Source organism: Nannobrachium achirus, assembly GCF_963921795.1.
Source record: "Nannobrachium achirus genome assembly, chromosome: 14".
NCBI classification, from domain to species: Eukaryota; Metazoa; Chordata; class Actinopteri; order Myctophiformes; family Myctophidae; genus Nannobrachium; species Nannobrachium achirus.
The window spans coordinates 171,514-184,704 of record NC_137821.1 but is presented as its reverse complement, the minus strand read 5'-3'; the positions used below and the strand labels follow the sequence as shown (position 1 = coordinate 184,704).

General features: G+C 41.9%; 1 protein-coding gene across 1 annotated transcript; it reads right to left on the bottom strand.

The window, feature by feature from the left end:
- Positions 1–8,947: 8,947 nt before the first annotated feature.
- Positions 8,948–11,578, bottom strand: LOC308298637 (PWWP domain-containing DNA repair factor 3B-like; the record flags this gene model as incomplete). Its single annotated transcript, XM_080742280.1, has 4 exons — positions 8,948–9,039; positions 10,539–10,627; positions 11,182–11,382; positions 11,498–11,578. 4 exons carry the CDS (start codon positions 11,576–11,578, stop codon positions 8,955–8,957), a joined length of 456 nt encoding a protein of 151 aa, XP_080598406.1. The 3' UTR covers positions 8,948–8,954.
- Between the last annotated feature and the right edge of the window lie 1,613 nt (positions 11,579–13,191).

Below are 13,191 nucleotides of genomic sequence, written 5' to 3'. Positions count from 1 at the left end.
AGACAGAATTCTAATGTGGAAAGTAAATCAGCTCGTAGATGTCAGACAAAGTCTGGAACAGCAGGTCTTATATAGCATCAACTCGCCTACAGGCAGAGGTAGAGAGAGTTATGGTTCAATGCAAAAATGATAAATAACAAGGAATTTGTGGATAAAGTGAATACTTGGACACAAAGTACAAAGGAAAACATTCTGAAAAAGAAAAGGGAAATAGAGGAGGAGGAGGAAATGCTAAAAAAGAGAAAGGGAATGATGGAGCTTGATGCACAACTGAGAGCTACCAACGGAAAAATAGCAGTCGCCCCCAGTCGCCAAGCTCTGTCACTCACACATTCAGATGGAATGGAATCCTACTACAGGAAAGGAACCATGTTAAAGGAACCCGCAGTCACACTCAATCCTCAAGCCAAGGAGTTCCAACCTACCATGCAGCAACCTCCACTACCACAGCAACAGTTAACTCGACCTTCCACGCATTAATCTCTATAACCACAGCAACAGTTAACTCAACCTTCCACGCAGCAATCTCTACAACCACAGCAACAGTTAACTCAACCTTCCACGCAGCAATCTCTAGAACCACAGCAACAGTTAACTCAACCTTCCACGCAGCAATCTCTACAACCACAGCAACAGTTAACTCAACCTTCGACGTAGCAACCTCTACAACCAAAGCAACAGTTAACTCAACCTTCCACACAGCAACCTCTACAACCACAGCAAGTCTACAACCGGGTACAAGTCCATTGCATTGGTGGTTCATGGTTTCAGTTTTATGGTTGTAACCGGGGTACAAGTCCAATGCATTGGTGGTTCATGGTTTCAGTTTTATGATTGTAGCCCGGGTACAAGTCCAATGCATTGGTGGTTCATTGTTTCAGTTTTATGGTTGCAACCCGTTCGTGGGTATGACTCTGTTCTGAAAGTTTTGAGGTTTTAACTGATTTAAGTTTGGGTTTTGCACATTGTTCTGATTTCACTGAAGGCATAGGCCTACTGATGGTGACGCAATGCACGCTGGCTGTTGTAAAGGGTTCACAGCCCCCAGAGGCTGAAAAACTGTCCGAAACCACTCAAAGTGCTGTCGAAACGGGGACACGAAACGGAGACACGAAAAAGCATATTGACACCTAAAGCCCTACTGGATAAACTGGAAACTTTGCTAAAAGAGAGAAAGGCAAAATTGAACAAGGCATCTAACCTGCAAAAAAGCATTTGGGAGTGGATGCAAACTGGATCCCAACATGAGGTGCAATGTGTGTTTATGAAGTATTTAAACTTAAGCAATGTGTGTTTATGAAGTATTTAAACTGAATCAATGTGTGTTTATGAAGTATTTAAACTTAATCAAGGAAGCAAGAGATGCTCAGATGGCTCTGTTGCCAGTATTGCCCCCGGAGGAGAAGGCAAAACATGATTCATGGTTTAATGCAAAAATGATAAATGAATCCTACAACAGGAAAGGAAACTTGTTAAAGGAACCCGCAGTCACACTCAATCCTCAAGCCAAAGAGTTCCAACATACCATGCAGCAACCTCCACTACCACAGCAACCGCTAACTCAACCTTCCACGCAGCAATCTCTACAACCACAGCAGCAACAGTTAACTCAACCTTCCACGCAGCAATCTCTACAACCACAGCAACAGTTAACTCAACCTTCCACGCAACAATCTCTACAACCACAGCAACAGTTAACTCAACCTTCCACGCAGCAATCTCTAGAACCACAGCAACCGTTAACTCAACCTTCCATGCAGCAATCAAACTCAATCTTCCACACAGCAATCTCTACAACCACCACAACTTTTACTACATCAACTACCATCACTGCAACCACTACAACCGCAACAAACTGCTTGACAACAACAACCACCACCCATTCCAACACAACCACCATCTGTACAAAGACCACATGTATCTTGGAATGTAGCACACAGTATGCATTCTACATATTGTGACATTTGAAACAGTAAAACACCAGACTATACACTGATCCATTCAACCTAAAGGAATCCAAAAGCAAAAGACACTGGTATGGAACTCCTAGTTCCACAGTTGACTATGGACGAGGTTCAATTCCCCGCAGTGTCCTGCTCATTGGGTTTTATAAAAGTGTTGAATGGAACGAGAGTCTGTCTGTATCATAGTTTGTTTGGTCAGTAACATAACAAGTCTGCACCGGTTTAGTCAGTAGTACCACAGTCATTCTCATCGTGAGCTTGGAGGTCTGCTATTTTCGGTGCTTTTAAACATTTCAGACCCTGCCTCTCCAACATTCTCTCCATGTCCCTGGACAGTACCATAGTTTATTTAGTCAGAATATCAGACTATTGATGTACTTATGATCAGAAGTATACAGTATGCAGTATTACTTTATTTTGTTTATTTATTTAGTTATTAATTTTTGTGTCAGCATGTTGGCACTGGAAAAAACTGTTATTTAAATTGTGTCTGAATAATCCCGTAAGGGATGGGCTGTGAAAGGCAGCCAGCCACGAAAAATAAATCATTCATTCATTTAGTCAGTAACGTGGTTTAGTCGCTACCATAGTTTAGTCAGTCAGTCAGTCAGTCACCGTCAGTTCATTAGTCCATCCGTCAGTCAGTCCATCAGACCATCATTCCTTATCAGCACCCATCAGTCCATCAGTCCCCACACAGAATTGACAAGCGCAACCTCACAATTCTATAAAGGTCGTACATGTAGGTCAATATACACGTGCCAAGCAGCAGTCTTGGTGACTTAATACTTTGTCGCTTGACTATGGTCTATTTTCAGTCATAGATTCCTTGGACTGGCACTGGTACTATTGGCATTTGAGATGATGCTCTCTCCCAAAGACAAATGTTAATGCATGGTTTGAGGGCCACACGCTGCAGATTAAAGTTTGTGGTTGACCCTGAAGTCAAGAACCAGCAATATGCAACACTGCAATATTGAAGCTGTTCATGTATCATATCGCTTCTCCCTCTCACTTTTCAGCCCACTCAATGAGAAAACAACTGAAACGATTACAGGCCTACTGTTTGAATTGAATCAGACCTCGAACCCATAGCCTGTAGATGTCCATGTCTTTGCAGCTATAGTGATAGGATAGTTTGTTTTATTTCCCTCTGTGTGGTCCCCAACGCCTTAACTCTGACTCAGTACAGTACTGTAACTATGTGTATAAGGCAGGGGTCTTCCACGTTTTCAGGCCAAGGCCCCCTTAGTTGAGAGAGAGATGAAGCAGGGACCCCCACAACCTGTACATAGATTCCATATAGTTTCATTATTTGGCAGCACAATCATCAGTGTATTTTGGATTCATGTCAATTTGTGTTTTCAGATATTTAACCACTCTGTACTTAGTCTGCTCTAACCCTAAAATAGCGGATCTACAAGCTCACAACGCCTCACAGTGCGAGGCGTTGTGAGCTTGTAGATCTGCTTTTTTTGGTTAAAGTTCTCAGGAAAAAAAAGGTTTACACAAAGATTTGGAGGACCCCCTGTTGAAGACCCTTGGTATAAAGGTTAAACTCTGACTCTGTATGTACTGTAACTATGTGTTCTATATGTTGAATCAGACTCCAAACACGTAGCCTGTTGTATACATTTTTTTATTTGTCTGTGTTCCCTTTTTGTCTTTGGTTTAAAGTCAAAGAGTTAAAGTTTCTTTAAGAAATGACTCAACTGGGTTCCTATATGGTGTATTTGTAACTTATGACTCAATGTTTTATCGTACACTGGTTCTAATGTTGCCCTTTAATCCTCTATATCCATGGTAAAGTATTTTTTTAACATATTGTAGATATACCTGGTAGGCCTATAGTTAGGCCTCCATTTTGTAGGCCTAATTAAAACAGGTGTGTTTTCAGATGTCTCTTAAAGGAAGCATCTGAGGGGGCCGTTTTTAGATCCAGGGTTAGGGCGTTCCAGAGCTTTGGAGCTATCGCCTCAAAGGCTCAGTCGCCCTTGGTTACTAAATTGGTTCAAGGGACCTCAAGGAGGTGCTGATCTGTGGATCTGAGTGAGCGAGTGGTAGGGTTGGGATGGATAATTTCTGAGATATAGATAGGGGCTTGGCCATGAATTGCTCTCAAAGCAAAAGTGAGGACTTTGAAGTGGATCCTGTAGTGTACCGGGAGCCAGTGCAGAGAGGCTAGAATGGGGCTGATGTGACATGACTTTCTTGACCTAGTGAGTAACCTGGCAGCAGCATTATGAACCAGCTGCAATTTGTCAATGGATGTTTTGTTGAGAGAGGTAAAAAGTGAGTTACAGTAATCCAGCCTGGATGAGATAAATGCATGGACAGACATTTCAAGTTCAGAGTGGGATATGATGGTTCGGAGTTTTGCTATATTTCTGAGGTGGAAGAAACAAGTGCGTGTGAGTGATTTGACATGATTATCCAGGTGCATGGACTGTGATAAATAGGATGTTTTGGTTTCAAACATGTATTGTATTACGTTTATATGAATAGGCTACACAGGGTATGATCTGAACTGTAACACTATATTTTGGACACTATCTGAAGTCTGCTGTGACTGTCCCAGTTGGCTCACAGACCCCATGTAGAGTTCTATTGTTTCAGATAGATCTCACAGACCCCATGTAGAGTTCTATTGTTTCAGATAGATCTCACAGACCCCATGTAGAGTTCTATTGTTTCAGATAGATCTCACAGACCCCATGTAGAGTTCTATTGTTTCAGATAGATCTCACAGACCCCATGTAGAGTTCTATTGTTTCAGATAGATCTCACAGACCCCATGTAGAGTTCTATTGTTTCAGATAGAGACCCCATGTAGAGTTCTATTGTTTCAGATAGAGACCCCATGTAGAGTTATATTGTTTCAGATAGATCTCACAGACCCCATGTAGAGTTCTATTGTTTCAGATAGATCTCACAGACCCCATGTAGAGTTCTATTGTTTCAGATAGATTATCACAGACCCCATGTAGAGTTCTATTGTTTCAGATAGATTATCACAGACCCCATGTAGAGTTCTATTGTTTCAGATAGATTATCACAGACCCCATGTAGAGTTCTATTGTTTCAGATAGATTATCACAGACCCCATGTAGAGTTCTATTGTTTCAGATAGATTATCACAGACCCCATGTAGAGTTCTATTGTTTCAGATAGATTATCACAGACCCCATGTAGAGTTCTATTGTTTCAGATAGAGACCCCATGTAGAGTTCTATTGTTTCAGATAGAGACCCCATGTAGAGTTCTATTGTTTCAGATAGAGACCCCATGTAGAGTTCTATTGTTTCAGAGAGCTAAACTGTCTTTACCAGCTGTCAGGCCTGGAGGTCTCACCTTTGTGTTAGGGTTAGGGTTAGAGGTTAGGGTTAGGGTCTGGGTTAGGGTTAGGGTTAGAGGTTAGGGTTAGAGGTTAGGGTTAGAGGTTAGGGTTAGGGTCACTAGAGGAGGTCTCACCTTTGTGTGTTGTCTGATTGCTGATCTGTCCTTTTGATGTAAGCTTCTTTTTGATCTATCACTGTGTTTTGAAGATTCTACAGACAGGAATATGTATCGGAAGTCCATTTCAATGGGTGTCACTTTGAAGACAACAATGATCAAGGGGTGTCACTTAGTTCACTTCGTCTGCCTGTTTGAACAGCTGTCTGTCTGTAAGCCATGTGATTTGTTTATTGGATGTGGCATAGCTCAGGGGTAGAGAAACCGTTATTAGAGCACGAAGGGTTCCCAGTTCGAATCCGGGCTCCCCCTGAGTGAATGTCGAAGGGTCATTGGGCAAGACTCTGAACCCCTAGTTGCTCCCGGAGAGCAGGTTGGTGCCTTGCATGGTTTCCTCCGCCACCGGTGTATGAATGTGTGCGTGAATGGGTGAATGTAATGCACAATCTCTGTAAAGCGCTTTGGATAAAAGCGCTATATAAATGCACCATTTACCATTTATTGGACATACTGTATTTAAAGTCACTGTATTCTTGATGTTAGCACACAGTAACCTGGCTGTCATGCCGCGAGGTGGGACAGGTCCCAGCTCTCTCGTACAGGCTTTTGCTATGCTGGACACTATTCTTGGATTATGCTGTTATTGCCTTCTAAAATAAACGCTGGACATCTATACATCATATTGGAATCTATATACTATAATTTTGCGAATGTCTGTCTGAGTGAGTGTCTGTCTGTATGAAACAGCGTTTCTCCTCAGTGGCTGGAGCAATTGATCTGAAATCGCATCACCATTAGCATATCAACACACCTGACATAACTGTGAAGCCCGTTTGTCACTTTCACAAATCGTATGCTGTATATTCGCATTTTTATGGTGTATCTATATCTATTTAGCCTACAGTACCTTTTGTGACCACACATGTTAAGGGAGGGGCGCTGTTGTTCAGGCCATTAGCACAATCACACACAAACCCCCCCCACACACACACACACACGGGGGGGGGGGAGGGGGGAGTGTGTGTGTGTGTGTGTGCAGGCGGGCGGGGGGGGGTTCTGTTACAGATGTTGTCCAAAAATCATGCAGATCGGTACACAGTATCTCTGTAGCCGTTAAATGGAACGGGTATTTCTTACATTGATGCTCCTACATATTAGCATGCAAGCACCAGTTAAAGTTACTTTCCATCCCTCATATACTGTGTGCACAGTGCACATCCCATAACCCACACACTGCACATCATTTCGGAGCTCATATCTTTGAACGGGTAAGGGCTAGTTCTTATAATCAAGGTTTTAGAGTGAAATTCCTATTTATCAGACTGGTCAAAAACCACGCCCAGGTGGGTGTGGTTTTTTCACACTTTGCACACTTGCCAGTATGCAAGTGATCACCCTCCCCTGTGCCAATGTTGGCACATGCCTAAGGTTGCCCACTGTACCCCTGGTTTAGTAGGCTAATCACATAAAATGTGATATTTCCTAAATGTGATTCTACAGTCAAACACCTGTAGGGTTAGGGTTAGGGTTAGGTTTAGGGTTAGGGTTAGGGTTAGGTTTTCAAAGTAATGGGTCCCGGGACCCACAGGTGGTCTTTCGAATGGGTCCCAGAAAAGTTTTATGAGTCCCCAATAAAATGTTTTCGAGCGCTATGAGCTTGTAGATCGGCTATTTTCAAAATGTTTTAAATATTTGTATACTTATAAGTTATAAATAATGTTAATGCTAATGTTTGAACTTAGACACTAGGCTACAGACACCAATTTAATTATTATTTATATCACTGGGACCCCAATTTATCTTATAAAATCTATGTTAAAATACTAGAGTACAAATGGAACGGGTCCATTTGGTTCTATTTGTCCACTGAGTTACAGACCCATAAAGTTCTATTTGGTTCCTAACTATCATTTATCTGGGGACCCCCTGGAACTCCCTCAAGGACCCCGGTCCCCGGACCCCACTTTGAGAACCACTAGTGAAATGTTTTTTAGCTGTTCCAGTTTTAACTGATAATAAATCTTTACAGTGTTTATCTTACACGTTACATTAAAAAACGAAATAAACCATTAACTTTTATAGCAACTTGAAATGAAGTAGAGCAGCAGAAACCGCACTAGTTTCAGTGCGCATGCGCTATGCAGTGTAGATGGTCACCGAATTCATCAGGGGCACCCCTCTTGGTGTAGCACCCGAGACGCTGTGCCACTACGGTCAGGGAGGGTTAGGGTTAGATCTTCCATCTCAGACCGGAAGCGACCGGAAGCGTGGTCAACGGCAAGTTTGCAGGGTCAAAAATACAGTAAATACAAACGTTGTAGCGAGGCAGCTGCGGACTCATGCAACTCTATGAAAATAGGCTATGGACACTATTATTTATAAACACTCATGAATACTTAATGATTCATAACAATAATCATAATACATTATTAAAGCGTTAAATCATGAAATGCATAATAGCCTAACATGGTAAATTGAATTACACATTGTTATAATGATTTATTACTCATGTAACACATACACTGTATTATTTTAGCTCATGCAACTCTATAATAATAAAAGCTCACGCAACTCTGAAAATAGGCTATTACACTGTATTATTTATAAACATGAATTTATTAGCAATGCACACATTATAAAGCATTAAATGCATCTTGAAATGCATTATAACTCTAAACTCTGAAAATAGGCTATTACACTGAATTATTTATAAACATGAATTTATTTATTAGTCTACTTGCCCGGACATATTGAGTACAGTAAGGTTTTATGTTAGAAATGTTGAGTATGGGTCCCCAGCATGTAGAAACTGCCGGATGCTAACTTGCATATGTTGAGCAATTTTAATAATTTGCATAATTCGGTTTATTTAGCATAATCCCCCATAATAATGGATAATATGTCAAAAACTGATTGGCCGATTTGAACAATATTAGAGTGGTTTTGGGGGTTATTGAGGATGCTGAATCCATTTTCTAAATTCAAAATGGCCGTTTTAAACCGGAAATGGCCTTATACCAACTTAAAGTGGGTGATTTTGATACTTTTTTGTTGATTTTCCAGTTGGTATATGGGCATTTCCGGTTTAAAACAGCCATTTTGAATTTAGAAAATGTCAAAAATGGATTCAGCATCCTCAATAACCCCCAAAACCACTCTATTGTTCAAATCGGCCAATCAGTTTTTGACATATTATCCATTATTATGTTCTGTAAGAGGTGGTTGTTGAGCTGGGAGGGATCCGCCTGGAGACAAGCCATTTTCCTTGCATAGTACCTCCTGGACGCTGCCCTCCAGGCCTCCCTCTGCATGGTCTGAGTGTCTTCGGGAAATTCGGATATCAGTGTCCTTCTCCGTGTATCCATGAAAAGAACTGGCAGTGGCAGCGGGCATGGAGTGCACTGAGGAATAAACGCGAGTGGGTGTGTCTGTTGACGGGACACTTTTCGGGCATAGTAGCATCTGGAAGCTGCTCTCCAGCTCTAGAGGCTGTGATGGGTGAAGACAGTGAGTGAGTGAGTGAGGGTGATGGCAAGGTCATTCCAGCTTCGGGCGCTTCGCTGGGGGATTCCCTTCCTGCAGGAGCCGTCTCCCTACCCCATCCAGGAAGTTGTCCACCTCACTGATAAAGAGGGAGAAGGAAAAAAAGAAATAGGTGAAATGACAATAGAAACTGGTTGTGCAGGCATAACTACAAAACAAAAGAAACCTTGCTAAACAGATAAGCAAGGTTTCTTTTAAAACAGATAAGCCTCTCTGAAGCGTCTCACTAGGGGTGTGCGATATGACGATAATTATCGTCTCGACGATACAGCTTTGCCATGATAGGCCATTTCAGAATATCGTTTTGCTCGTGATAAAAGGCTCTGGATATACAGCGAGTGCACGTTCCATGAGTCGCAGCTCGATTGCTTAATTTATACTTCTATAGTATGGTGGTGTAATTCGCCAAAAAGAACAGATCTACAAGCTAAAAACGTGTCGCGGCTCAAAGTGTCAATAGCTTGAGGATCTGTCCCCTTGCGGCCCCTCCTCCCCTGGGTAGCACGCATGCACTACACGCACACAAGAACAAGCTGCTGCACCACTGGCCCGCGATTTTAGTTTCACTTTCACAGGACTTTGTAAAGCAGTGATACAGCTGGTCCTGCTTTCAGTGAAGCATATTTTTAATAATGGATGCATTTAACAGGAAGCAAACAAACTACTTTATCCGTCCTGTTATCAGTCATTTCACTCACTGCAAAGCTGAGCTGCGTGATGTGCTCACTGGTCGTCTCCACTCCAGAGGTGGTTTAGATCGCCTTGTAAATCCATGCTCCTGTTTTTTATTAACTACAAACAAGTAGCTATTTGCCACCATTTTTAAAGTCCTTTGTTTGTTATGTTATCACTGTTGATGCATGCGTGTGTCGTCGCGAATCACGGTGAAGTCTATTTTGCGTCTATTTCATAATTGGTTTAGTTATAAAACCATGACATTTTTGTTAAGCTAAAATATCGAATAGGATGATATCTGCATTGTAAAATACAGAGTATACTTCTGTAAAAAGAAAGCTTAAACTTGTATCATAAGTAACAAACTTCCTGACTGCTGTGGTCATAAGGTAATTTGTTTTCCCCCCAGTTTCTGTTGGTAAGGCATCACAAGATTTCTTTTCATATCTGATAATAAAATAAATAGAGGTGAGGTGTCCTGATCCCTTATAAGGACTTCTTGAAGACCTTTTTAATAGCCTACCTCAATGAAAACATTAGCCAAATTGTTTTGAAAATAGCCGATCTACAAGCTCACAACACTCAAAAACATTTTATGGGAACCCGTAAAACATTTCTGGGACCCATTTGAATGACCCGACCCATCATCACACCAACTATTTTGAGGTAAAAAAATGTTAATTGTTTGATCAAAATATGCTATGAAAATCCTAGATTAGGCTACATCTCTTTCTATCTGCAGCATAAAAATTAATAGATCATCAATCGAATATCTGTGTGTGTTTGTATAATTGTTATTAATAATCATAATAAACCTAAAAACTAGCATAAAACAGTATCATGATAATATCGTGTATCGTGATACTGCATGAAGAGTATCATGATAAGTAGTATTTATTGTACCTTTGATGTAAGCGTGGGCCTTCCATGAACAGACACTCTGCATCCTCAAGGTTCACACCCTGTTTATGTGCAATTGCACATATTGTGGCCTGTCAGGTAGAACAAAAGAAACAAAAAAAATACATTAGTGAGGTTGGAGATTTTCTTTCTTTTTTTGAGCGGTGTTCACAACGCTCCTATACGTGGCCGTGTGTGTGGGTCTGTCTGTCTCCGGGTCTGTAGCCTGCAGTAACCTTTTCTGACCACACATGTTAAGGAGGGGCGCTGTTGCACACACACACACACACACACACACACACACACACACACACACACACACACACACACACACACCCGCTCAGTTCACACAAGTGTGATTTTTTTTTTACCAGAAGGAAATTCATTGATGATGTGGGGTATATCCATTGTTGTGTTTGGACAGCGTTGCTGCTGAGGGTATTTACATTAAAATACGGTTTCTGTGATCGACTGCAATCAGATTGTGCTTGGCCTGGCACTAAAATGAGTTTCGGTTGATCAGATTGTAATCCGAATGCTCTCCATGCGTTTGGGTGTACCGTGTACAGATGGATGTAGAAGTGGCCAAGCACAATCCGATTGCTTCAGCATAACTTACATAATAAAATAAAACTAAGCAACTCACCTCTGGATATAACACGTTGAGGAAGAACTCTATGTTGTTTGGGACACAGAGCGTTGTTGGAGTATTGTCCAAAAGACGAGACATGTATGCCCACAATGTGGCAGCCTGCTCATCGTCCTGGAAGTAAAAAGGGGCCTGGAATTTGGGGTCCGCAATAAACTTCTCCAACCACTTGGATGGCTCTTCACCAGTGAGGACAGCCTGTGCACAGAAAATGGGTTAGTGTACATAAATGCATTTCAAAGCACTTTGTCCTTGAATCCGTCAACTGGATAATAGTACTAGAAATATATGGATCGTGCATTTTCCAACCTACTTTGAGGCGTTTATCGGTCGCCCCCCTCTTAATGACTTCTATGAGATCATCTGCTGCCCTTTTCCTCTTCTGTGCTTCCATGATGTGTTGGGGGATTTCTCTGCTCACCCGATCGCTTCTTGGAACACGGAAAACTGGTTCCCGGCTGCCGGCAAGAAGCTCCACGGCCTGGCTTGTCCAGTGGGCAAACCTTTTGCCTTCCCTTTTCAATTAAGGAGAGGTTAGTTAGTTAAGACGCAACGTCAAGTAATATAGTATTACTTTGCAGCTGCCACAAGTATTCCTTATTTAAGTCAAAATGCCGCTCATACCCCTCGGTTTCAAAGCGCTCCATGAGTCGGACACACCACCACCTTTGTATCCAAGGCATGTCCCCCTAAAATGTGAAGGACACAGGTAGAAGCCTTGGTATATTTTACCAAGAGAAATACATTTTCTATAAATTCTGTTTAAAATCAAATGTTAACTCACCTCCTGAAACCTAAATGGGGCACTTGTTGCAAGGCAATATGTGTACTGAAACAGGATTAATAAAGAAAATACCATTAATTCAAAGTTGGGTGGAAGGCAGCATACTGTAGATATGCGTTCTGTTGATAGCACCCAGAAAGTTACTCATTTTACATTAAAAATAACTGGCTCTTCAGATCTATGCATGCAAACCTAGACTTCCATGTCTAGATAGACCTGACAAAGAGCCAGTAATTTATCTAAAATTAATTAGTAAACTACTTGAAGTTAACAGAGTTGCAAGTCCGGAATATTAGTCAGTTTTCTGATTCAGCAGTGTGAGAGGTTTCTGTATACCCTTATTAAAGCTGGCCGTACACTACACGATAATCGGGGCATTTAATTACCCTCCTGACAATCTGGCTGCCTCTGACTGAATCGTGAATAATTTTCGTCTAGTGTGAGGGCTCACAGATTGGATCTGAGCCCCGCCGAGTGGCTCGGAGGGCGATCGGGGGTAGCCCGACTTTGAAAATGTTCTGGATCACAACTGGTCTGGAAGACTTGAACAACAGCGTGGGGCAAAGGAAAATCAGCCACTGATGGATGCAAGTCTGAGCATAGTATCTGAGCGACAGATCTCTTTTTCTCTCCATCTCTCCCTTTCTCCCACACACGCACTTTTCATACCGCGGCCGCCCACCCGTTCATTAGGTTGTATAATTCATGATTGGGATGAGAATTAAAACTCGCTCATGCTATATCGAACAAACAGCAGAAATAACTGCTAGTAGTCAGTAACGCCCAGCCTGATCTACAAGCCTACAACGTGGCGTGGATGGACACAGTTTGGTCTTGGAGATCTGATATGTTCTGTGCGCTACACTGTCATACGACTAATCATAAGTCATGCACCGTGAGAAGCACGAAGCACTTGACAGCGCAGTGGAGAGAGAGGGGATGTCAGAGTTGATCCATGGATGGACATGAAACGTGTCCTAGTGAACTCATATTATCAGCAACGTTTGATGATATGAGTTGTGTCCCAGTTTAATGATCAAATTGGGACTTTTTTTTCGTTGCGTGAGGTGATGTGTTGAGTGAGTGGATAACATAATGTGTTTGTTTGTATGTGGTGTGTGTTGCAAGGCACAGCTCTCAGAACAGCCCCTGTGGCATTTTGTATTAATTAGATTATTGCTGTGTTCGAGCCCGATATACAATAGATATACAGATATACAAGC